Source organism: Ochotona curzoniae, unplaced genomic scaffold (genome assembly GCF_017591425.1).
Source record: "Ochotona curzoniae isolate NIBS_2020 unplaced genomic scaffold, NIBS_Ocur_1.0 scaffold_4506, whole genome shotgun sequence".
Classification (NCBI taxonomy): Eukaryota; Metazoa; Chordata; class Mammalia; order Lagomorpha; family Ochotonidae; genus Ochotona; species Ochotona curzoniae.
The window spans coordinates 54,443,875-54,470,766 of record NW_024467119.1 but is presented as its reverse complement, the minus strand read 5'-3'; the positions used below and the strand labels follow the sequence as shown (position 1 = coordinate 54,470,766).

Below are 26,892 nucleotides of genomic sequence, written 5' to 3'. Positions count from 1 at the left end.
CGCTGGCGTTTCCGTTGCTTGCAGTGGGCTGGGAGCGGCAGTCCTTCCCTGCCGCGGTATCCCTGCCCTGCCCTTGCGCCACAGGATAGCGCTTCCCATTTCTGTGGCAGTAGAGAGGCAGGAAAGGAGTTCAAGCAGATAAGAGGCGCGGGGCGCGGGAGAAGTTTGTAGGTGAAAGAGAGAAGCTGGGAAAGTACGAGGGACTGAGAAAGATGCCAAAGAAATGGCTGCTGTGAGATGCATGGGCCTGTAAAAGCACCTGCGACAAGTGCTGAAACCAGGAGCCTAGAGCCAGGTGGAACTCGGGCCAGGTGGAACTCGGGCCAGGTGGAGCCCGGGGCCAGGTGGAGCCCAGGGCTAGGTGGAGATGGAGCTGATATAGAGGACCACTGGGAAGGGGAGAGGTTTCCCCCGCGCCCTCCGCGGCAGGCACCAGTGGCCAGCTCCAGTTGCTTTGCAGCTTGTGCTCCCTTGTCTGACTGCTGGTGTTCTGCTGCGGCTTTGTCAGGGCCCCAATAATGTGGCTAACATGTGGAAGCAGATGGTGGCATTCTAGCCAAAGCACCACATTCTTTTGACATTTATACTTATTCTTCCTCATTCTGAAAAGATGACTAGCTCCTTATCTCTCATCCCGTGTCTCCATAGCACTGTGCACGTGTCATCCTGGACTCGTTGTGTCTAGACCACGGTGCCTAGTGTTGCAAGCTCCTTTTCTTGTCTCATCTCGTCGCTTGCCCTTCCCTGCCACAGCAAGCCTGAGGGCGCCTTCCTACACTTCTGCCTTTCCATCACCAGAGGAACACAATTCCCGGTAGACTGGCCCTCAGCGCTGAAAACTCGCCCTGTAGCGCAGGGATTTCCTGTCGAACCATGCAGGGCCACAGGGCCAAATCATGTGAAAGTTCTGAAAATACAAAGCAGTTCCAGCCACAGGCTTTAAAGGAGCTCACAAAGCCTACCAACTTAACTATTTAAAGATGGCCTAAGAAAAACACTTCAAAAACACTTAACAACTTGGCTCACAAAACCTCACGCTGTTTCTACACCACGGTCAAGGTCACGCTGTCCTTGGACTTAGCGGCTACGTCCACGCCCGGCTCTGCCGGGGCACCCCAGGGAGGCCACAGCTGCTGCGGCCGCTGGGAGGTGGAAGCCCCAAAGACCTGAAACCCCTACGTCCTGGATAGCTCCCCACGCCCTTCCCCAGGGCGCTTTCCGGGCCTCAGCGGATCGGCGCCAGGTCTTGGGTGCAGAGGAGCCGCAGTCGGGCCCCACCCAGACCCTGGACCCCGCCGGGCATCCCACCCATCCGCGAGAATGGACCGGGGACGAGCCGCGCCCGACGCAAGCGCGCAGAGGCCCCAGCGGGGCGGGCCGGGCGCAGGGGCTGGGTCCTCGGCAGGGGCGGGTCGGCTGGCGGGGTGGGGCAGGGCCGGGGCGGGGCCCCTGGCGTTTCCGTTGCTTGGAGTGGGCTGGGAGCGGCTGTCCAGATCCGTCTCTGCCGCGGTATCCCTGCCCTTACGCCACCGCCATCGGATATCGCTTCGTAACTCTCTCGGAACTTGGAGGCCCTGGGTTTGCGTGAGTGGGCGCCACATCGGGGTGTTGTTACAGGGAGAGGGGTCGCGCAGCTAACCCCCTGGAGTTGCGGACATTGCGGGTTCTTGAGTCCTGTACAGCTGTGCGCTCTGGGGAGGGCCGGGGGCTTGCGGATGGCTCGCTAAGTTGGAGGTCTCTCTTCTCTTGCAGTCCCGCCCGTTTCTCCTTGCTTGAGCAGTCGCCATGTCACAGGTAAGGCAGTGCGCCCTGGACCCGCTCTGGGATTTACCAACTCCGTCAGCTGAAACGAGACAGTCCTAGCACTTGCCTTGGAAGCCAGAAAAGTTCCAGAGAGAAGAAACTCTGTCCCTGGACCACCCCACATCCCTTTCTGACATCCCCCCTGCTGCCTGCCACTTTCCCCTGTCCCTTCTCCTTCCTGCCCAGGACTCCCTGGAACCTGCCCCTTCGCGGAGAAGCGTGACGTGGCCGCATTTCCGTGCGCTCTGAGTTCGCAAGAGAATGTGTAAAAGGGTAGCTTCCCCAAAATCTGGAGAGTCGCTAAAATTAGAGTTAGAGCTGGGACAGCTCATCGTGGTCACGTGAGACGGATGTGCACCCACCCTCCCCTGCTTGGCTCCTCTATCCACACCCTCTCCCCCTTCCCCGCACAAAGTTTTCTGTATTTTAATCTGTGGGTGGACACTAGATTTATTCCAGTTGAGCTTCAGTGGAGCTCTTTTTCCGTGTGCTCAGCCCAATATTTACTTAAAGCAACTGTTGGTGTTTGGCAGTGATTTTTTTAATGCAAAAAAGTTGGAAGGGCTGTTTTTTGTTTTGTTTTGTTTTGTTTTGTTTTGTTTTTAAGTTGTGGACTTGTGGAACAGGTTCTGAATTTGCCTTGAGATTATCTCTCAGGAGTTGGTCAGATGATAGGAATACAGATCCCCCAGCCCTGTCATTAATGTTTACCCAAGGTGTAGGAAAGAAAAGTAGTAGTCTTTAAAAGTTTACCATGTGAGACAACCTTTGTGACCATCAATTCCTAGAATGCCATTCCAAACCTAACTTCACATATTGTCCTAAGTTGTCAAAGGCCAGATGCAGATAACATTTCATTTTCTTTCTTTCTTTCCTAATTTATTTATTTCCTTCCTTCTTTCCTTTCCTTTCCTTTCCTTTCCTTTCCTTTCCTTTCCTTTCCTTTCCTTTCCTTTCCTTTCCTTTCCTTTCCTTTCCTTTCCTTTCCTTTCCTTTCCTTTCCTTTCCTTTCCTTTCCTTTCCTTTCCTTTCCTTTCCTTCCTCCCCTCTTTCCCTCCCTCCCTTCTTTTCGTTCTCTTTCTTTTTACTAGCCACAGCCTTGTGGTGCAGCAGGCTAATCTGCGATTTTTGTTACCCCGTATACCATATGAGCGCCTATGGGAGACTTGAGTCTGAGCCTGCTCCACCTCTGATCTTGCTAATGCACCTGGAAGGCAGCAGATGATTGTCCTAGTGCTTGGGCCCCTGGCACTCATTTGGGAGATCCTCATGGAATTCCAGGCTTCTAGTTTCTGCTTGGTGCAGCCCTGACTTGGGTAGTGAACCAGTAGATGGAAGATCTTTTTCTGTTTCTCTATTTATCTGTAATTAAAAAAAAATCTTTATTTTGCTTATTTGAAAAAGTTATGGGGGGGGTGGAGGAGAGAGCAGGAGTGTGGAAGTGAGAGAGAATTCCTATCTTCTGTCCTCCCCCAAATGGCTACAAAAGCCAGGACTCTGCTAGGCAGAATCCAGAAGCTAGCAACTCCAGTTGGATCTCCCAAGCATTTCGCAGGAATCCAGATAAGCAGATCATCCTCTGCTGTCTCCCAGGTGGATTGGCAGAAATTGGAATAGAAGTATCAAGAAGCTGGGAGTGGACCCAGAAACATTCATGTGGGATTTGGGTTTTCAAGTTGGGCCTTAATTTTCTGGGTTACAATCTGTACCCTACACCCCCAAAGTTTTTTTTTTTTAAACAAATGTTTTAACTGCCCGAACAATGCTCTTTCTCACTTGTACTTCATTTTTTTCATCAGGTTGGTTTTTGAAAATAGAATGGCCTTTTCCAAGAAAAAAATGGGACGATTGAAGCAAATTTGCCATCTTTATTATATTTATTCAGTGGGCCCATTCTTTCTTCCTTTGTTAACGCTTGCCTGTCAGCATAAACCAGCTCTCAGATTACTTCAAGTGGAAAGTTTGGTTTAGGTTCTTCCCATGGAAAAAATACTTTGTGTGGAATTAACTTTCCTTCCTAGAGGAATATCTTTCTTATCTTGAGGTGCTGATGTACATGATGATTTAGCAAGTATCAACGAATAGTCCCTTTGTCTTTGCTCATTTGGTTGTTTCTTGGATTTCTTTGCATGTTTCCTAGTGAGAGCTGAAGTTTTTCAGTCAATTCCTTTTAATTATGTGGAGATATTACCCAGGATGGCAAAAAAATGAACATGTTTCTCAGTTATGGGTGTCAACTTTCATAATTTTAAAGAATGATGATAGCATAAAGGCCTGTATAGATACAAAACCTGGGATATTAGTGGCTTGAGTTATAAGATTAGGTATTTGATGTCTACCACCCTATAACACCAGTACTATTTTTATGTCAGAACCAGTTTTTAGTCACATGAAAGTTACAAGCAATGTTTAAAAAATAGTGTTGCATTTTGTTCCTGTTTTGTAATCACTTATCCTTGGAAACTATGAAAATGACAATACTTTCTTTTTATTTGCTGTGTTCATTCCAATGGCTTTATATAGTTTAAAATAATAACATCCCTGGTGATAGCATCAGTTTTGCAAAAATGAGTAAATTTTGCTGACTGCATATGAATGTGAATTTTTCTTTAGGTTTTTGGGTCATTTCTTCAATCATGCTTACCGTATTTTGAATTGGATTTCTCAAAAAATTTTTTTATGTCTTAGCTGGCTTATGTCTAAGCTGGGTTTTTCATCTTATTTAGCCTGAGTCTAATTTCATTATGTATTTATTTAAGTATTTAGAAGTATGCAGATGTGTAGTGTTTGATTTGCTTGGTTGAATTTCATAGATAAATGATCCTTTTAATGCATTTTAATCTAATTTAAGGATTTATTCTGTTTCTCTGTAAGGGAGATTTTCAAAAATTAAATTTTTGGTAAAGTGAACTGATTTTTATTTATATTGCTTTTGTTTATCAGGTTGTTTATGAAAAGTTAATATAGTCAGGGCATTAGATGTGGGATGAAGGAACAGTTGGATTATGTAATTGTTCACTTTTAAAGTCTCATAAATATCAGAAGTATCTCCATAATATGTGTTTAAACTGTCCATAATATGCTTAGAAATTTTTTGGTAAGTTTGAAATTATTGTGCTTCAGCAAATTACAGAGTCCCTCTGTAGCATAAGCAGAATTGAAGCATGAGTAAATGTGAGATGAGGCTCATTGGGGGCTGACTGGATATTGATTGCGTCTTTTTCACTTTTAAGTCTTGGTCAAATCTGAATGTTTCACAGTTGGGATATTGAATCAGGATTACCTGTTTGCCCATAGCCTGTGCTGCTCTGGCCCAGTCTTTTTTGATACTTAATCATTTTGACTCCTGTTCATGTTGGATGCTGAGAATAAAAACAGACCCAGGACTGATTGGTTGCTTTGCTAGCCATTGAGCAATTCCTTGGGATTCATCAAACACCAGCTGCCCTGTCTGGTATCTGTTGCCCTGAGGCTGTACAGGTGAATGAAGCTAGTTAGGGATGGGCAGCCTATGGTTTTCTTCTAATAACTTAGAAGTTTAGCAAGGTAGAGATCCATTTCTGAAGTAAATTTTGTCCATATAAGCGCTATGGTGTTCAGGTATTTTACAGAGGCCTCCATTGATTTTATTTTTTTTAATGAGTGTACAAAAAACTTTTGCTTTAAGACCTCAGCCCTTTGAATTAGTCTTTTTATAACATGTAAACATAGAAGCAGTTTATGAATAGGAAGGAATGCAATCCCAGTTGGTTTCATTACTTTAAATTTTTTTAACTGGAAAGGCAGATATATAGAGAGGAGAGACAGAGAAAGATCTTTTGTCCGCTGGCTTATTTCCCACGTGGCCACTCTGGCCTGAGCTAAGCTGATTCAAATCAGGAGTCAGGAGTTTCTTCTGGGTCTCCCATGCAGGTGCAGAGTCCCCAACGCTTTGGGCCATCCTTCACTGCTTTCTCAGGCTACAAGCAGGGAGCTTGATGGGAAATGGAGCAGTTAGCACTCAAACCAGAATCCATATTGAATTCCGGCACTTGGAGGCAAAGTGTAATCAAAGAATGCTTGTTTTGGTGTGGAAGATTTTGAAATCCGTCACTTTTTTTCATAATGTGCATTTTCCATGATATTTTTGAAAATCTGTCACAATATTATGGATTTGAAAATCATTTTGCCAAAGATAATCTAATTTTTATAAACTTTTGTCTATTTGGGAGAGAGAGAGATAGAGAAAGTCATCCCATCCACTGCTTGACTCTCCAGACATCTGTGACACTGGGACTGAGCTAAGGGAGCCTGAGGCTGGGAACACAATTCATGCAATTCAGGTCTCCTGTGGTGGCTAGATCCCAGTTAGCTGGGCTATCTCTGCTACTTCTCAGGGTCTGCTTTACCAGGAAGCTAGAATCAGGAGCCAGAGCCCAGGCACCCTGGTGTAAAACATGAGTGTTTAAATCACTAGACCAAGTGCCCATCCCTCAACTTTCTATATCTGTTTTCTGTGAACTTGTTAAGCTCCTCTTAAGTGATGAAGATTTTGCCTTCCTGCACTATGTCAGGTATCATTATCTAGGAAATAATAAATGGAACTAGTATTCACTGATATAATAGATGTATTGCGCAGTCCTTTGTATGCATTATTTAGTGCACACAATACAGTCTTGGAGGTAAGTGTTGCTATTTCTGTTTCTTAGAAGATCGAATTGAGGTTAGATGGCTGGCATGAGTTGGGGGGAGAAAGGAGAGAAGGCATTTTACTGAGAGGGTGCAATAAATGTCAACTGTGAGGGGTGTTGGTGCGTGGTCCAAGCCTGAAGGTAGTGTTGCAGTGCTGCAGTGAAGCTGGGTAAAGGAGACCATGGAGCCCTGGCTTGGAAAGGGATGCTGGCTGGGTAGACAGGAGCCAGAGCTAAAGAAGGTGAGTCATTTTCTCGATAATGGAGAGTGGTTACCAGAGGGTTGCAAGGGGTGTGTGTGTGTGTGTGTGCCATGCTCACATTTGTGCTTGACTAAAGATTAGCCTGTGGTCCAGGAGGTAGTTGCCTTTCTGGAGGCTTCAGAGGAGTGGCAGGATGGAGGTTTGTGGAGATGAGGAGAGGGAAGCTGGATATTGAAAGAGCAATTAGTATTGTGTTACAGTAATCCCAGTGTGAATCTAAGGGCTCAAAGTAGATAATGACTGTGAGCTTATAGATAGGAGAGATTTCAGAGAGAGAGAGAGAAAAAGAGAGAGAAAGAGAAAAAAAAATACAGAGAGAGCGAGCAAAGTGAATGCACAAATGGGGTGGTGGTGCTGGTGAAAGGTCAGACAACGGTTGAGATGACTGGCTTGCCTGACTGTTTTCCTGGAGGATGCAGGTTAGAGGCAGGGAAGAGTCAGATAGGATGTGCTGAGTTTGCATTCTCTATGAAACGTTTCAGTGGCGCTAGCACTGTGTAGTAGCCAGCTGGGTAGTGTATGATCTTGGAGTCCTCCTTTCATCTGTATGTCCATTTGTTTCTGCGTCCTTTGTCTCTTCCTGCAACCACAGAGGATCTGAAGCTCACTTTTCTTGTATTGGCTTTGGGTCAGTCAGGTTCCTTAGGTTTATGTTCCTTGTTTCCAGTGCAAAAGGACATGCAGTGGTGACTCTGTACACTATTCTCTGCCTTGAGGAATCTGTTACTGGATTGTTCTGTGGTGCACTGTGTGAATGAATCAATGCCTGTTACAGCTTCCCAGAATTCACCAATGAACATTTAGCAAAGCGCCCCCTTTCCTTTGACTTCAGTGGGAATTCATGGGTGGCCACCCCTACTTGGTGGATTGCTTTAACTCACCCAGTGTCACCTTCTCATCCCTGCTTTTGGGCAACTTCTAAGGGCACCCAGATTTAGCTTTCTGTTTTGTTGGTGTTTCCTTGGGGAAGCAGACATTTTTACACTGGCAGGGAGATCTAAAGAAGCAACATGTTAAACACACAGCATTCAAGACACAACAAATACTTAAATCATGCTTACCAATTTTTATTGATTATCAACTACTTGCTTTCTACTAGTGTGCAAATAAAGTATCTTACTGTTAATGGGCTGCTGTTGTCTCCCTGCTGCCTTATCCAAGGTTTTTTCTTTCTTTGGTTTTGATTACCATTACATCAACAATGATCCAATAAATATTATGATGGTATAGTGAGGAATAAAGATATTTTGAGAAAGAGAGAGAGAAAAAACATTCATGTAAGTTATTACAATATATTGTTACAATTGTCCTGTTTTATTGTTAGTGTTAATCTTACTGTGCCTAATTTTTAGATTAAACTTTGCTATGGCATGTACAAATAGGGCAAAACATAGTATGGGATTCAGCACTGTGATTTCAGGTATCCAGTGGGGGCCTTGTAACATATCCCTCTAGAAGAGGGGGATTGCTGTATTTATTTATTTATTTTTATTTTTGAAAGGGACATTTACGGAGAGAAGAAGAGACAGAGAGAAAGATCTTTCACCTTCAGATTCACTTTCCAAATGGCTGCAATGGGTTGGGCTGAGCTCATCTGAAGTCAGGAGCCTGGAACGTCTTCCTGATCTCCCATATGGGTACAGGGGCCCAAAGACTTGGATCATCATCTGATGGTTTCCCAAGCCATAAGCAGGGAGCTGGATTGGAAGTGGAGCAGCTGGAACAGGTGCTATGGGTTGGAGGATTAGCCTGTTCAGCCATGGCACGGGCCCTGGGAATGCTGCATTTAGACACAGTGGAAGGGAGCAAAACTAAACAAGAAGCAGCACAAAAAGTGCTTAAATAAGCAAGAGGCCCATTTGAGATTAAGGTTTTAAACTGTAATGTTCATCTTTTCTGATGGGATTGTAGCAAGGGTAGTTAGGGATGGTCATAGAGATCTTCTGCTCTGATGTGCTGGTACCGCTCAATCTTCCAGGGTGGTTCTTTTTTTTCTCCAATATTTAATTTAATTTGGAGCTACAAATATAATCTATCCCCTTTCTTGACTTAATCTCTTTTTCTATAGTGAATTTTTTTTTCTTTTTAAAAAGACTTCTTTGAAAGGCAGAGAGACAAACAGTTGTAGACCAGGCTGGAAATATGGTGCCTGGAAGTCCATCCTGGGTGGCAGGAGCCCAGACATATGGGCCATCTTCCGTTGCCTTTCTAGGCTCCTTCGCAGGGAGCTGGATCAGAAGTTGAGCAGCTGGGGTTGTAACTGTAACTAGCACTCCAATATTGGTTGCTGGTGTCATAAGCAGTACATATATGGGTCCTTAAGTTTTTTAGTGGGACCCATTATCACAGGAAATAGTAACAGGTGTGTGCATCAGGTGTGTGAGCCCTGAACTGCTCTGTCTAGTGAGGGAGGCAGATTTTGCCCATGTGGTCTCCTGCTCTGCTCATCATTCACTGGGACCCTTCTCTGAAGTTTTTGGGAAGCTGAGCTGCTGAGCAACCATCTTTGCAAAACACCACCCAGCTGCATGGCACTTGCTCACCTGTAGCAGTTTGTGCCATGTTTTCTGGCTCCTGCTTAGCATCATGTGGATGTCAGATAGATTGTGAGCAAAAACTGATCACATAGAACTGGAAGACAGACTTTAAAAAGGGTCCAGTCCTCACTTGGGCCTCCAGGGAAAGCTTTGTGTAAAGTATTTCAGGTGTGTGAGTATTTTGTCATTCAAACCTGAACTTGCTATTCATGTATTAGTGTCCTGTGTCTTTAAATTCTGTGTCCAGAACGGTAACCCTTCACTTGTGGTTTGGTTGATTTTACTCATTTTGCTTTGGCATGACTAGTTATAAAGAACTTTTTAATAGAGAGGAGAAAAAAGCCAATGGAATTAAAGAATGGATATTTTCGAGGGTGTGAGTTGAAAGAGTGAGTTAGATGACTTGGCCATGTGTTGTCTAAGAATATATGATAATCCTCCTGGGAAAGCACTGATGAATTGAGGATAGAGTGAGGGTGAGTGAAGGGACAGAGCGTGTCTTGGGGTGTGGTTAGCCTAGTAAATGTGGGGACTCAGGAAACAGGGGAAGCCCTCTGTAATGAGTCACTTCAAGTCCCGTGGGCAGACAGTGTGTGTGGGTGGAGAGGGGGTTTGGGCAGGACGCCCATGCAAGCGTTCTGCCCTATGACTCACATCTGTGTGTCTCGTTTGGTCCCTTGACACTGCCCCATGGCTTGCGTAGCTTTGGCATCTGACTGATGACTGGGAATGTAGCAAAAGTGTTTCACAATTTCTGCAAAGCTCTCTAAAAGTATAGCCAGCAGTTATTTCTTCCTCCTAGCTAGGAGTTTAAATTTTTCAGCACTTGCCTGTTCTGTTAACTTTTATTAGCTTCCTTTGGTCTCTTAGGGTCAGAAAATTCACTTTGCTTTCCAGTAGATCCCTCCTGTCTTTTGTATTTTTAACCTTCCCCTGCTGTTAACCTTTTGCAATACCAGCAGTTTCTTTGTAGCCTAAAAACTAGGTAAAGGTCTCCTTTAAAGTGGATTTTGAAAAGTATGTTTTTACAAATAGTTGTTTGTAAAGTGGGGTACCATGGAGATGACCCGCTTTTCGGGTCACTCTCAAGGATTCCACAGCCAGGCTCTTACTGTTACCAGAGACCTGCTCCATCTGTGTCCAGGAGATCCTTTTATTCTTATAACTTACTGGACTTCTCTATCATGTTAGATGTTGCTTCCTTTTCCTTTCTTCTAGAAACATCCCCCCCTCTTCCCTGGGCCCCACTCTGCACCACCTTCTTTGGATCTTCCTCTTGTCCCTGGGAAGAAGTGAAGTATCATGGTTACGAGCCCATTCGCTATAGCCCTGGGTGGCTTGAGTCCTAGCCCCAGCTCGGCTGCTAGTTTGCTTAATGGTCATGTAGATGCTTTACCAAACCTTTCTAAGCCAGAGATTTTCTTCATCTGTAAAATGGGTTTCACTGAGATGACCTATGGGAAGCTCTGAGCACAGCATCCGGCTCACTGCCACACTAAGTAGACATTGGCCATCTTGTGGCTGTAGTTCCTGGCCTTTCCCTTCTTTTCTGCTTTAACATTTTAACAATGAGTGGTAGCTTCTTACTGTGACACCAGATTCCACCAATGTGTGCTTGCAACTCACAGGCTGCCTTCTCTTCCCATGTACCGACGGAGAGGAAGTGCAAGCTGCCACCCCTTCCTCATCTGGCAGTGGGATCATCCTCAGTGGTAGTTCCATGTTTTGCCTTTCCATTTTGATTGCCCTGCCTTTCTTTGTATTTTTTTTCTCTCCATTGTGTAATTTTTAAATAGCCCTGATTGCCTCCACTTTTCTAACAAATATTTACTTTAGTTGGAAGGCAGAGTTAGAGGGAGAGACAGAGCAATCCCTCATCTATTGGATGAGTGGCCACATGGCTGCAATAGCTAGGCCAGGGCTGGGCCAGGTTGAAGGCAGGTTGAAGCTAGGAGTCAGAAACTTCATCTGGGCCTCCGTTGTGGGGAGTAGGGGCCAGAGTTCTTAGGGCATCTTTTGCCACTTTTCCAGGCACATTAACAGGGGGCTGGATCAGAAGTGAAGTAAATGAGATGCCAGCGTTGCAGATGGTGGCTTAGTCCACAATGCCACAGTGCAGGCCCCTTGTTTCCTCTTCCGTCCATTGCAGCCAGGGGCATGTGTAGTGCAGGGTTGCTCTGTTGTCCCCAATTCTTCCATCCCTGAATATCCTCCCAGGGGTCTCCTGTTGCCTGCTGGATGATGTCTGTACTTCATAACATGGCTTGTGTACTCCTTCTCTCACTTTACCATGATTCCCCTTGTTGAATTGTCTTTCTAACCTGACTGCTTTTTCCCATTTGTTGAACTACTTAACCCTTTATCCAAATTGCCAGATCTTTTTTTCCCTCCCATGTTTTGTTCTTCTATGCATGCTAAAACAGTACTCTACTCCATGGCTCTGCTTTCCTGAACCACCTGAAAAAATTGCTGGCAACTTTAAAGATTTTTGGAAGTTTTTCCAATTGCTTTCTCAACGCAACACCCCTTTTGTGTGTTCACCTGACCCCGATTCAACCTGAGTGCATATTGACTGTACTTGATTATGAACATCCTTGTCATTTCCTCTTTGACTTAAGCATCAAAATATTTTTTCCAATGCTGAGTACAATGCTTGGCATGTTGAAAGGCATTCTAAAATAGTTGTTAAGACAGGCATTTGGCACAGTGATGAAGTTGCCACTTGGGATACCTGCATTCCACATTGGAGTGCTCCCTTCAAGCCCTGGCTCCCTCACTTCTGATCTAGCTTCCTGTGATTGTACATCCTGGGAAGGAGCAGATGCTTGATAAGTACTCGGGTCCTTGTCAGCCATATGGGAGACCTGGCTGGGGTTCCAGGCTCCTGGCTGCAGTCTGGCTTCAACCTGAGGAGTGAATCAACAAATGGAATACAGAGAGTCTATGTCTCTCCTCCCTGTTCCAAATAAAATGCACACAAATACACAAAAATTGAGAAAAAGTTCTTGAGTGGATGAATACATAGGTGAACTATCAGAACAGTCATTCCTAAGTGATCGTATTTAGTGAACTTACGGTATTTATCACTTTTCCAGTGGGCACTTCCAATGTTGTCTTCATGATAGATTTGAAGTAGTCCCACTAAAGAGAAACTGCAGTTGGATGAGAGAAATAACATTCCTAACTCATGCTGAGTCTAAAGGACCTTCTTCTAAAGTAAATCATCAGTTTCTCTCCTAATCCTAGGAGAGAACCATAAGAAATAAGCAGCATTCAGCCATTCAGTTTCATATGACTCAAGGTCTAGAACTCATAGGAGGGACTTTATGCTCCTTTAGAAGGGTGAAAATAGAGGCTTGCCAGGCTGTGGATGCATTTCCCACTTGGTAGAACAAACTGCTCCAGTTTGATTTCATGATTTCTCCATGAGATAAGTAGAGAAGAAGCTCTTTACTTTGCCCTTATACTCCCCTCTCCACCTTTTTTCCCCCTAGTTGATCATGTTTCTTTGATCATGGTTCTTTGTTTAGTTGAGGGACAGAGGGAATGAAAGTTGCTACCAGTCAATAGTCTTGGCAGGGGCATTAATGTGGGCAACATTGCTGCTTTTGGATTGTGTCCATTTGGCTTATGACTGTAATACATAACCTATGTTAGTTGAGGTCATGAGGAACTTTGTTAGGTCAGATTTAACTTTGTTAGGTGCCTGTTGAGGGGGAAAGAAGAGTATCTCTACTCCTTGAGCAAGAAGAGAGGATACTGTTAAAGAAAAAAAAAAAAACTATTCTGACACTTACTAGCCTATTTGTGACTATTGTAAGTCCTGGTTATCAAACAGGAGAGAGGGATAAGACTGGACTGTGAATATAGCCAGGATATCTGGGGATTTATCACTGATGATTAATGTGAGGGAACATTACCAAGGGGAAGTATCAAGAGCAGATGATGCTTGCTAATCTGAGTTAACAGAATTCCTGCTGAAGGCAAGCATGGTGATCATGTGTCTGGGATGGGGGATAAGGGCAGTGGTTACATGTCATATGGGGGCTGTATGCCATTTGGGCTCCTGTCAGAACAGAAAGGGTAATGTAAATAAAAACATAAATTTATTGCTTATAGTTTTGCAGACTAGAAGTAACAGAGACAACATCAGCCCAGTTGTGTTCTGGTGAGGGCCTCTTCCCTGGGAGTGCTACCTTCTTGTGGTGTCTTCAGTTGATGATGGACAATAGCAAGAATCAACCCCCTGAATAGTCTTACAAGGATACTATGTCACGGGCCTTGCTCTCTTGACCTCATCTTACCCCAGTGATTGCTCAGAGGCCTTACTTCCTAATACTGTCATATTGTGAGGCAGAGTTTCAATATATGAATTGTGGCCAAACATTCAATCGGTATTAGAGTGTGACACCCTGTGAAGCATATGTGGTGTGTTCTCTTAACTGACCTAGCAGGATTCTTGCTATCACTGGGCCAGGCTGACAGAGCAGGTCCAGGATGAGAGCTGTTTGATAAGAGGGTTCCAAGGAGCCTGTCCCAAGTTTGGCTGAAGGGGGTCTGTCACTTTTTCCTGGAGTCATGAGTGCAAGGAAGCCCCTGCAGAGAGATGCTCACTGAGCTGAGGTTTCGTGCTGTGTCCTGGGGAAATGGTTCCCCATGGCTCTCTCTCTTAGAACCTGACTGGCGTTATGATGTGGTTGATATATGATGCTATTGAAGGCCAATGTCCAAAAGTGACTTTTCTCTTTAGAGGCGATTATGTTTGTATGGGTGCATAAGAAAACACGTGACTGTAGGGCGAGCTGCACATTTTAAACCCATCTATCCTTTAAGCTGTTGGTTCAGTTTTAGATGGTATCTTAACACGAGTTTTGAAAGAATTAAAAAAGAACTTATTAATAAAAGAAAATACTGGGAGCCTTCTTTCACAAGATAAAAAAAATGATGGCTTAGTGTTAAAAAACTGTTTTGACTATATACATAATGAATACTATGTGACAGGAGGCCTTAAAAAATCTTGCAGTATATGTTTATGAAGTCCTAACTTAAAAGATTTAGATTCCTATGGCATATAAACTATCAAACCTCTTTTCACACTTTGCTGATTGAAAGATTGTGGTTTTGTGATTGAAAGATAAGATTATTTTTGTGCAGAACATTTTTGGAATCCATGATTTTTTATGGTCTATTTCATGACCTTTTTTCAAGACCCTTTACATGCTTGGATTTCAGAAATTGCTTTGCATCAAGATACACTCACTGTTTATTTCCATTTTTCTTGAACTTCATGAATTGGCCTCATCCAGAAGCCAAGGACTCAGGTGGTCATCTGCACGGTGAGGGTGTTGCTTAGACCTTGCATGCTCAGGGGTGCAGCATCAGCTTTGCAGATGTTCATTCCTGCTAGGCTGGAGTCAGGAGGCAGACCTGCAAGGAAGCGCCTGTGTCAAGTGAGAGGTGTTGCAAGGACATGATCACAAGAGTGATGCCTGAGGGAAGGGGAAGCCAGTCTTCCCACTAATGGTGCTGCCAAGTGGGACGTGGCAGTGCCAACATGTGCTGGCCCACATGGTAGAGGGTTCACTTCTCCTTTCCATTGGGGTCAGGAGTGTTATCAAGTGACGTGTATGTTTAAAAGCAGAATGTGGTCCACAACAGTGGACTTGCTATTTCTATGTTGTGTGTTGTGTCCTGCTGGCAGTGCCGTGAGTCATACCGCTCTGTCCCCTGCAGGCTCTCCGAGGAACCGTGACTGCCTTCCCTGGATTCGATGCACGGGCTGATGCAGAGACTCTCCGGAAGGCCATGAAAGGCCTGGGTAATTCAGCCTGCTTTTTGTTCTAAAGAAATGTGATATTTGATTTTTCCTAAACACAAGGTCTTTGATTAGGGTAGGAGGAATCTTAGCATATTTGGATCTGAAAGTTATGGGAGAAAACAAACATGAAAACAAACAAAAAAAATACTGCAGCCATCCCTCATATTCAGTTTCTAGAACAAGACAGGAAGTAGAATTCGGCCTCTGTGCTGTTGAGCTTGTCACCCTTACACATGTGGCAGCCAAGGGAGTGTGTGAGCTGCAGTGTTGCCTCTGCCCTGTTGGGTACCAGTTCTCCCTCCATCAGTATGTTGCGTTCCACTGGTGTCTCTTCTGGCCTCTTATCTCCAGGGCTCCCCCATGTCCCTGAACCTCTGCTTTACTGTTGGCCATGTGCTTTTAAGCTTTCTGGGGGTCGTGCTCAGGATCCCTAGCCCCCAGCTCTCTTACTGCTTGATACCCGTGCTCTGATGCAACTGGGGTGGGTTTTCTTCTACTCGCAAATGACCCGTGGGAGGGGTCTTCACAATGAAAGACAAAGCTGTGCCTGGGTTGCAGAAATGGTTTGCAGTAAAAGGACCACATTTTTGAACTGTGTGGCTCTGTGAACTCTGCAGACCTGCCTTGGATGTTTGCCATGTTGAGCTCCTTCTGAAGGCCTTGGCTGCCTGCCTCTCACCTGGCCTTGCTCAGCCTTGGGACCTGCCAAGACTGTGCAGTGTTGCTTTCTTCTACAAGCTTTCCCTGGAAGCCCTTTCTTCCTGTCTGCTATGAGACCCTCCTTGAACCCTGTGGAAGACCTGGACTTTTCCTGAGGCTCAGCTCATAGTCACTTGTGTGTTTTGACATTTCCTGGCTTAAATTGTAATCCAAAGCCAGAATCTCTTTCTCTGCTCTCAGTCCTCTTTAAAACCCAGCACATTGTGCCTTGTGAATTGCTATTTATTTGAGTAGCTATTTATTTGAGTACATGAAAAATGCCAGGTGCAGTTCAGGTTGCCAAATCCAGGAGTATTTTTTCCACCATACTGCACAATGCACGTCGGAAGTACAGCATTTCTGATGTATTGCACAGTGTCTGTGCTTCATACGTTACTCAGTAAGACACATCAAGTGTATCTGAGCTGTTCACGGAGAATGGGATGGGGTGTGAGTATGGGGGTGTGGCAGTTGGGGGCTCACTGCACACTGTGAATTGCAGGCACCGATGAGGAGAGCATCCTGACCCTGCTGACGGCCCGCAGCAATGCACAGCGCCAGGAGATTGCCGATGCTTTTAAGACTCTTTTTGGCAGGGTAAGACTCTCCTGGAAGCGGAGAGCGAATGCTCAAGCAACTGCATTTTCCCAATTCTCTGAGTCACTTACTACTCTGGGGTGAACAGGATTTATTGTGTGATTCTGATGTCGCTGCTTGTCGTCTGTCCTGTACTCACCCTCTCAGCCTCCGGAGTAATTGTTTTTGCTTGTTTTTCGCTGCACCCACCGTGTGGCCTCCTGGCCCCCCTGCCCTCTCCCTCCGCTTCCCAGTGAGGTTGTTTCTCTTTGCAACTGTCTCTGCCTCCATCTGTGTTGCGTCGGCTCTCTTGTGGTAGTCAAAAGCCCTGGTTTTATTGTAGGGATTTTGATGAGTTTTTAATGGATTGACTTAGATGCCCTTATTGGATTAATAATTCAAAGTAAAAAAATTAACATTTATTAGTGAATGAACTAGTATCTGCATGAAAAACTCCCAGATGTAGTCTTGTTAAACTGAAAATGTGTATCTGTTATTTGATTAAGAAACAAATGCAGCTGGAAAAAAGGGGCAGTGTGCCAAGCACCATTTCTAGTAGCCTGATGGGAACTGAGCTGATAGGAAATACTGCTTTTCATTTCATAATCCATAGTGTCCCCCTGGTAACAGACGTCTCTCAGTATTCAGGAGCATAATAATAACCATGTCTGTTAGGTTAGAGCTGATGAGTAGCCATTGAGTGATAAAAGAATTTTCATGTTTAGGAATGACAGACTACATCTTATGCTTTGTAAAAATGCATTTATGAAGGCTTTTTGGACTTTAAGATACATGGATGCACATTTCTCAGAATATTTTAAAAATTAAAAAAAAACCATTCATTTAATTTTATTGGAAATGCAGAGTTATGGATAGAAGGAGAGACCATCTGCTGTTAGTTACCCAAATGGTCACAGTGGCCTGAACTGAGCCGGGCGTAAGGCAGAAGCCAGGAGCTTCTTCCAGGTCTGTTGCCACATGTGTGCAGGACCCAAGGACTTGAGCCGTGCTCTGCTGCTTTCCCAGGCCGCTACAGGGAGCTGCATGGGAACCAGTGTTGTGGGAGAGGCTCAGCCTCATTTGTCATGGTACTGGCTCAGGAGAAGATTTTTTTAAATGAACTATTTTAAACCCACTTTTTTCAAGGCTTTTTTTTTTTTTTTTTTGACTCCTGAACTTGAGAAAACTATCTTTTAAAAAGAAACACCTTCACGAATGAGTGACTTTGCCTTTACATGTAAAGCAAAAGTAAATCATAAAAACTTGAACTTTGAGAAGATATTTACCATAGTTGAACATCATATAGTTTATATGTGTATCAGCACATCACGTGGCATACCATTTTTATATGTGTGTTAAACATTTAAAAAGTTAAATAAAACTACATGATTCAGGGCTTTGGGGTCTTTTAACTGTGGGCTTTCTACTTGGAGAGCGCAATGTAGTATTTAGGAGAACCTGCCTTTTGTGTTTAAGCTCCTCTTACACTTTCTGGCTGGTGAACAAGTTTGTGTTTTCTGTGGAGTAGGATCTTCTGGATGACCTGAAATCAGAACTGACTGGAAAATTCGAGAAGTTGATTGTGGCGCTGATGAAGCCTTCTCGGCTTTACGACGCCTACGAGCTGAAGCACGCTCTCAAGGTAAAGAGGCCGAGCAAGGCAGCTCTCACTGCATAGTTATTTATCTCGCCAGTTGTGTTTGAACATTTCCTTTGACTTGTTTCAGTCAGGGCTACTTAGAAGATGAGAAGGCGGCAGGGAGTAAAAGTAAATGAAGGAGAAAATGACAAGTGTGCAATTGATCTTTTTGTATGCTTTGCTTGACCTCAGTGATACTGATTACTTAAAATTTTATTTTTAATAGCTTCTTATGTTTTGTGTTCATGTTTGCCTTCTAATTTCGAGAAGTATTTAAAAGTGTCATAGAGGAGATATTTTTGAGGTTAAAACAGAAAGCTGCCCGATTAAATAAAATAATTAAATAGATAAGAAATGGAGTTTTAGCAAATTATCATGAATAAGATTAATGACAACACGTAAAAGTAAAAATTAGAATTGGCTTGTTATAATTTGAACTGTAATCAAAAGTAAGTGTGTATTCTCTTGAATGGTATTTGGAATATTTTATAAATATGATTGTATTGAAAATATTTGTTTAGGCTCATGGAATAGGCAGTATTAGCAGGTTTTAAAAGTTTGTTTTTAAAGGACTTAATTTTTTTTGAAAGGCAGAGAGAAAGGAGAGAGACACCTAGGAATCTTATCTGCTGGTTCACTCCCAACAACTGGGGATGAAATTCTTTTAAGTATCAGTGCTCCTGCATATATTTTTATGTGAAGTTTTCAGTTTTACTATTTTAGCCATTTAAAGTGATTTTTTTGTTTCATTAAAATGATTTGCTTTTACGTTGAATTGATCAAATTACAAATTTATATATTTATATAACCTGTGGCCTACAAGGATCTTAAAGGAGTTTGTAGAAACTCCGTATTCTGAAAAAACTATGCATGATGATGAATTTTAGATTTTTTAATGCCCAACTCAGCTTGTCTTTTAGTCCTGTTTTTTGGTGAAAATTTTGAGATCTTCTTGTAGTACGTGCCCACACACATATATACACGCTCATATAAAACATGTGCATATAGGAAACAATTTTCATTAGGCAAAAAAGGCTAAGGCTGTTTTTGGAGAGGCAATTGATTAAAATTTTTCCTTTTTAAAGATTTATATATTTATTAAAGATTGATTTCTTTTTATTGGAAAGGCAGATATACAGAGAGGAGGAGAAACAGAGAGGAAGATCCTCCGTCCAATGGTTCACTCTGCAAGTGGCTGCAATGGTCAGAGCTGAGCCAATCCGAAGCCAGGAGCCTGGAGCCTCCTTCAGGTTTCCCATGCAGGTGCAGGGTCCCAAGGCTTTGGGCCGTCTTGGACTGCCTTCCTAGGCCACAAGCAAGGAACTGGGTGGGAAGTGGGGCTGCTTGGATTAGAACTGGCACCATATGGGATCCTAGTGCGTTCAAGGCAAAGATTTTATCTGCTATGCTATCGTGCTAGGCTCAAGATTTATTTATTTATTTGAAAGGCAGAGTTAGGGAGAGAGAGAGAGAAAGAAAGAGAGGGTGAGAGAGAGCAAAATCTTCCATCTGCCGGTTCACCCTCCAGATGGCTATAACAATGGAGTTGGGCCAGTCTGAAGCCAGGAACAAGAACCTTCATCTGAATCTCCCATGTTACCACCTGGATCCCTTTTCCCTGCTTTTCCAGGTGCATTAGCAGGGAGCTGGGTTGAAGTAGAGCAGGTGGGACCCATACTGGCTCTCATACAGGACATAGGTGTCAGTTGCTGATTTAACTTGCTGTGCTACAAAATCCAGCTCTCTGCCAATCTATGTGGGAAAAGCAATGGAAGGTGGCCCAAGTTCTTGGCCCCTGCCACCTATGTGGGGGATCCTGGCTCCTGGCTTTGGTCTGGCTCAGCCCCTGCCATTGCAGCCATTTGCGGAGTGAACTTGTGGACAGGAGATATCTCTCTGTCTCTCTCTCCCTCTCTGTATCTCTGCCTTCCAAATACGTAAAGTAACTCTTTAATATCAGGAAGTAAATCTTTAAAAAAATTAATTTTCTTACCTTTATAAATGATAGAGCTTCCATATGGAGAAATCTGTTCTGATGAATATATACGTGCATACATATACATACATATATATGTTATGCAATTTGAGTAACAAAGTACTCTACGTAGGTAATTTTCTTTTAATCATATTAAATTTTTCCTTTTTGAAAATAAATAGGGTGCTGGGACAAATGAAAAAGTACTGACAGAAATTATTGCTTCAAGAACACCTGCAGAACTAACGGCCATAAAGCAAGTATATGAAGAAGGTAAATATTTTGAATTATTGTTCATTTATTTCCACCATCACTATCTTTATTTCTTTACCATGGATGTAATTCATCATAGACAAGGGAGGCAGGCAGTAGATGATTGTTGAATGAATGAATGAATGAGCTACAATTCAAGCATTTTTTCTTCACTAAGGGAGGGAAAAAAAAGCCCTGTTTATTTACAACAATTTTTGTAGTTTTTATGAAGCTGCCTGTGAAGATATTTGCTTTCCAATTTTTACACAACTGGACAGTCTTGGTGCATACAAGAGGTTTTTCTTCTTTGATATAAACTCGGCTGTCTTAGTGGAAGTTAGGAGTTACCTCGATGGCATTTTGGGAGCCTAGGAAAAAAAGACCAACCTATTTTGCAGATAAGTGTTGCTAAAAGCATTTGCGTAAACATATGCTGCTTCAGCTGGCGGCTAGGCTTGACTAAAACGCTGTGCATTTTGACTTTTCTTTTTGATGTGCCTTACTTTTCTTTTGAAAACAAAATCTGTGTATCAGGCTGAGAATGTTCTGTGAAGGAATCAAGAAAATGAAATAAAAAGTAAAGGTAGAGAGACCTGTTCTTGTTAGTTTTCTTATCGAAGACTCTTTCCCATACCTGCACGAGAAGGGCCAGCGCATCCCAGCCAGCAGATTCCAAACTAGGGCCTTTGGCTAGGCAGGTGGATCTCTGTGGCTCTAATCTTTGCAGTCTTAATCCAGTAAATCAGAACCATCTGCATTTTAAAGCAGCTGAATCCTGATCTTCGGAAGTGTAGGGTCTCTCATTGTTGCTTCTGTTTTTAAGTTCAGATAGATCACATCACTAAAGAAAGACATGATTCCTTTATTATTATTATTTTTTTGATTTCTGTATCCTACGTGGAGCTTTATTTGAGGTAATACTTCAAGGTCACTTTCAGGATGTCAACATTGATGAGCAAGGTGTGACTTGTGTTGCTGTACCATGAGGACATCATAACTTTGTGCAGTCCATCCTTCCCAGCCGTGTTGTTTAGCACTGGCGATGTGACCACAGTCCACTGACTGGCATGAATGACACACAGGTCTGCACAGCACAGCTACTGTCCTCCAGGAGTTTACCTGTATTCAGGATAATAGTAAAATTTACACTGAAGCCAAATATCTACAATGTTTAGTGCAAAAGCACTCAGGGAAAGGCCATCATGGTTTTCATTATTAGGGAAGGCTTTGTAGCACAAATGAGGCACTAAGAATTTCAAGACTAGATGGGCTTATGAATTGTACATGCATGCATAAATGACCAAGGAAAGTAGGAGATAGTCAACTACACACATACACTAACACAATGGACTAATGTTCTCCCTGAAAGAAAGAAAGTCTGCCAATTTTAACAACATGGTTGAACCCAGAAGCCATTATGCTAAGGAAGATAAGCCAGGCGCAGAAAGACAAGCACTGCATCATCTCACACACATGGAATCTAAAAAAGCAAGACTCCTTAGAAGCAGAGAGTAGAATGGGAGTTGCCAGGGGTGCAGCAAGGAAATGGGGGAGAAGGGAAAGGAAGAAGGTGATAGAGAAATACTGGTCACAGGGAATAAAGTGTATGTTAGGCGGGGTGAGTGTGTTCTGAAAGTCTAGTACATGGCACAGTGACCCTGTTAACAGTACTATATTGCATACTTGACATTTGCTAAGGAAGTGCATCTGATTTGTATTCTCTTTGTGTACACACATCTCTGAGGGGATGGTGTTCTAATTAGATTGTGGTAATTTCCCAGGGTATGTGTGTGTGTGTTATATACATGTCAAAACATCTTGTTGTATATGTTAAATATATAGAATTTTTAATCATGACTCTTAACTCCATAAGCCTGGGGGAAAAGACGAGTTTTGGGGAAGTGAAGCTGGTGTTTCCATCCTCAGTGTGCACTGTATTCAGTGGCATGGAGACGAGGCTGAGGAGAGCTAAGGGGGAGAACAGTGTGAGCCTAGCTATAATGAAGGGTATGCATGCATCTTTCATCGGCAGTGACACAGATAAGCAAAGCTGGGTGAAATTATGGTCACAGGTGATTTTACATCACTAGATGAGGAATTTGATTCAGAGGCATTACACATCCTAAAATGGTGCTGGAGTGTTGAAGAAACATTTGCGGAGGTTGGAATTCTGAGGCTAATTACGTTTCTGTGTATGGGGAGGTAAGTTAGAAGTTTTGTAATTATAGCCAAACTTAGGCTAATGGGCGGACAAATAAGAGAGGTATTTTATAGAATTTGATAGCATAAACACTCAGTGTCGAAGAAATCAAAGATATCTGAAAGGCTTTGTATTTGGTTTCCTGGTTGAGATAAATATATAACTCTCTTGAGTCTGTAAAATAGAAGTTTCAAAAGACTTTTAAAGTTGGCCTGTGTTCAAAGAATGACTCAATATTTAAATAGCTTAGAGTAAGATTTCCTTTCATTTAATAGCTGAGTGACAATTAGAGAGTGAGCAGAGTTCTGTCAAGCCCAGTTCTCCCCTTTCCCAGGGCCTATGGTTGGACAGCTGGAAATAGGAGTGGAAAGGGACATACATGGAAGTGCCACTGCTGTGTGGCAGGGTTAACTACGTTTGTGCAGAGAGGGGGATAGCTCATTCAGAGAAGGCAAGGCCATACACACAGGAAGAAAACTCAGAATATTCAAGGATGGGAGACATTCAAAATGAATCATGTGGGACATTTGAAAGAAAGCAAACCAAAGTTCCAACTTGGGTTTGATTGCGTTTAAGAGGCTTTCTGGGCCCACCCTGTGTCTGCAGATTCATAACTAGGTTGGTTGAGAGAACCTCTGTTGTGGGATTGACACTGAATGCTTTCACAAGATTTCACTAAACAGCCTCTCGGCAGCATTTGCCTGTAGTCATTGGTGCACTAAGAGAATTTGTGTAACTAAAATGCAATATTCCTTCCCCTATGTCTCTGATTTGACTAAGGAGCACGCTAAATTCTTTCAGTTGAGCAAAGTTATAAATAAGTGTGAAATAATTCTGTTGCAGAATATGGCTCAAGCCTGGAAGATGACGTGGTGGGGGATACCTCAGGGTTCTACCAGAGGATGTTGGTGGTTCTCCTTCAGGTATTGGGTGGAGACTAATAGTTTGATTAAAAAGTTTGAACTGGGACTGGCCTGAATTTAGTGAAGTCAGGTCAATTAAAGTTCTTTTAATAATGTCTAGTAATTTGCTGCTTCCAACTGCGATGATTCTGGGTGTATGTTGTCTGTGCTTGTTTGTGTTTCCGAATCCCTAACTTTCCCTAGCTACTTTCTCAGTCTGCCATAAAGAACAGTACATAGCCTCTGTTTTCTCATCGGGTTGAAAATCAGGAGGCTCAGATTGGTTTTGTACAGTGCTGGGTGATACTATGAAGTATTGTAGGGATAATATCATCTTACAAAAGCCTATTATTGCCAGGAGAAAAAGCTTCATAGGCATCCTGTCCGGTGGAATTCCTTTCCCTTTGAGTGAAAATGTCCTACACTTCAGTAACGTGGTAAATGATCTCTTATAGGCGAATAGAGACCCTGATGCTGGCATTGATACAGCTCAAATTGAACAAGATGCCCAGGTGAGTGATGCCCAATATAAGGTGACTTTATTTTGACCTGGAGATGAACTTTTGCAGACAAATGTCTGTGTAGTGTGTGGCCTGTAAGCTGGGAGCCAGTGCTTGGTGAAGTGGTGAGGAGATTGGTAATGATGCCTGTGCCCCGTGGTAGAGTACCAGAGCTGGATCCCTGGCTCTGGCTCCCGACTCCAGCTTCCTGCCTTCGCAGGCCTGTAAAGGCAGGGGGCAGCAGGAGATGGATCTGCAAATATCTGTAACTCATATGGGAGTCCAGCATTGAGTTTCTTGCCTTTGCCAGCTATTATGAATCTCTGGGGAGTGACTCAGTGGAATGGAGCTCTCTGTGTTAGCTACTCTGTCAAAGAAAGAAAAAAAAAAATAGAAAGAAAAGCTAGCCTGTGCATTGTGCTCCTATTTTTATACCTCTCCAGTGGTCCCATTGAGGCCGTGCCCAGTCTCGTAACTGTGGTAAGGAAGGTCTTTAATTTTCTGTGCCTCACCCATGTAACTTTTCAGCTTCTCATCCTTTCTCCCTCTCTTTCACTTTCTTCTCCCCACTCACCTGACTCATTTCTCTGCAAAGCTCAGTCTTCAGCTCAGGGACTTTTCAAGATAGGCTTGTCTGCCCCTCAAGGTGTGAGTCAGGTGCTCATATAGGGAGAAGTATAGCAGCCAAGCTTCTTGTCCCAGCACTTGGTGCTTCCCATTGAAGCTGTCTGTTTACTTGTCTGCCTTCCCAAGCATGCCGTGCAGCAACTGAGTTATAGCCTCAGCTTCTGGCATCTGGTAGATACTCTCTCAGTGAATAACTGTGGGATGAATTAATTAGTACAGGACTCTAGAGAAGAGGGGGCAGTTTCCCTTGTATAAGGTGGAAAACAAGCCCATGGCCCCTCCTGAATTCATACTGAATTCCTACCCAGGCCTGATTGCCTGCAAACCCCAGTCTCAGTGCTCCTGACTCATGGCTCCTCCCTCCCTTCCATGGTTAATTAAATATAGATGGGCAGCTCAACTCTAGTTTAACTGTACCAGCTTGTAGAAAAAGGGGCAAGGGCAGCCAAGGATGTACTTTGTTACCTGCTGAGAATGACCTTACTACTTTCCAACCACCAATTATTTGTGGAGTTGCGAGGAGGCAGTGCCAATTCGCTTATTCCCAGGAGTTTTGGAAACTTTTCAGCGGTCACAGCGTTAGAAGCCAAGTCTCGGGTGACTGTAGGGAGGCCTGCATTAACAAGCCCTGGGCAGAGTGCCCAACACAATCAGTGATGCAATGAGAGCTTGGCTGCAGCCTGAGACTCCCAAGGGGAAAGCGGTGCATTTGAAAGCTTGCTTTGCATTGAGTCCCTCCTCCTAGCTCTCCCTGGATCTCCAACTCTCACCGACATGGGAATTGCCTGCGGACCTTGTCAGGCTGCTACAGTTTAGATTCTGACGCTTTGGGATTGAGTGGGGTCTGCCTTCTTGACACAGTCCCAGGTGATGGTGTGCATGTGTTCTTTGTCATGTAGTGGGGTGATCATCCAGAACTCCCAAACCAGAACCTTGTACATATAGTTGCTTTACAGTATCCCTTGTGGGGCATCCAGGCTTCTGTTACCTCTCTGGTGAACAAGGACAGCACAGAACAAGCTGCAATGGCCACTGGCTTCTGATTTGGTAAAATGTCTCGTTGCTAATTCGACCTTTTGAAAACACTCCTTGGAATATTCTAAGAAGGAACACTTCTTTATATCTGGTATTAAGGGCAGCTGGGCTGTTAGCACTCATATGAATGTAAGAGTTCTTGACTTGGAGTAAGCTCATACAGCTAGAGGGCCCTTTTGTAAGCTTTTACATTTTTCGCTGTTGATACCTGGTATTGGGAGAATTCCTGTTGTTTCACGGGGGTGATAAACCCAAGTGAGTCATTCACTTGGGAATTGGACATTTTGAAGCTAATTTACTCTTTTTTTTTTTTTAATTGTAAATGTTAAGCTGACCTAACATTCTTACTGTGCTAAAACTGATTTTACCTGCTAAGTCCTTGCATTGTGCTTTCTTTGGAGGCAGAGTTAAATTCTTTTAGTAAAAGCATATAATTAATTAATTTGAAAGAGTTACCGGGAGAGAAGGAAAGAGAGAGAGAGGAGAGAGAGAGAGACAAGGAAGATCTTCCTTCTTCTGGCTCACTCCCCAATTAGTCACAATGACCAGAGCTGGGCCAGCCTGAAACTAGCAGCCAGGAGCTTCTTCCAGACCTGCTGTATGGGTGCAGGGGCCCAAAACTTTGGGCCGTTTTCCACTGCTTTCTCAGGTGCATCCACAGGGAGCTGGATGTGAAGAGGAGAAGCTGGCACTCTAATTGTGCAAACGGGATCCTTGGGGCTATCAGTGGTGACTTTACAGGCTTTGTCACAGCAGCAGCCCTAGAGCTTAATTCTTTTTCTTCTGTTTTTTTAAGTTTCATTCTTTTTTTTTTTTTCATTTAAAAGGCAGACTTATAAATAGAAGGAGAGATACATAGAGAGAATCTTGCATCTGCTGTTTGGTTCCTCAAATGGCTGCATTGGCCAGAGGCTGAGCTGATCTGAAGTAAGGAACTAGGAGCTTTCTTTGGGTCTCCCACATGGGTGTTGGGGCTCAAGGACTTGGGCCATCCTCCATTGCCTTCCAGACCATAACAGGCTGCTGAATTAGAAGTAGAGTAGCCAGGACTAGAATGGGCACCCATGTAGGATTCTGGCACTGCAGGGTGGAGGATTAATCTGTTGGGCCACAGCACTGGCCCTCCACAGTTGAAGTGTTGAGGGAAGGAGAAGAGAGTGTTTATTGAACACCTGCTATTATTTACCTGACACAAGGATGAGGATGAGAAGTTTTCAATTGTCTTAGCCCTCAACATGTTGACTTCTATAGTGACTGCACTAGGCTACACTCCCACCAACAGTGGAGTGTGGTACCTTTTCCCCCCACCTCCACACCAGCATTTTTAAGCAATTGTATGAACAATGGAAAGCATACATTGCATGTCAAAAATTACATCACTCAGTGTTCTATTCAA

The 26,892-nt window shown here is 43.6% G+C and overlaps 1 protein-coding gene across 2 annotated transcripts in view; it reads left to right on the top strand.

The window, feature by feature from the left end:
• The first annotated feature begins 1,459 nt into the window (after positions 1 to 1,459).
• Positions 1,460 to 26,892, top strand: part of ANXA5 (annexin A5) — a 30,931-nt gene continuing 5,498 nt past the window's right edge. The window contains exons 1-8 of one of the 2 annotated variants that reach the window (XM_040966571.1): positions 1,460 to 1,578; positions 1,753 to 1,794; positions 15,007 to 15,091; positions 16,293 to 16,387; positions 17,895 to 18,008; positions 20,163 to 20,253; positions 23,276 to 23,355; positions 23,790 to 23,846. In XM_040966571.1, coding sequence (XP_040822505.1) covers positions 1,786 to 1,794; positions 15,007 to 15,091; positions 16,293 to 16,387; positions 17,895 to 18,008; positions 20,163 to 20,253; positions 23,276 to 23,355; positions 23,790 to 23,846 — 531 coding nt within the window. In that variant the 5' untranslated portion in view covers positions 1,460 to 1,578; positions 1,753 to 1,785. Of the gene's footprint in view, positions 1,585 to 1,752; positions 1,795 to 15,006; positions 15,092 to 16,292; positions 16,388 to 17,894; positions 18,009 to 20,162; positions 20,254 to 23,275; positions 23,356 to 23,789; positions 23,847 to 26,892 lie in introns of both variants that reach the window. The other variant, XM_040966570.1, reaches the window with a different exon arrangement.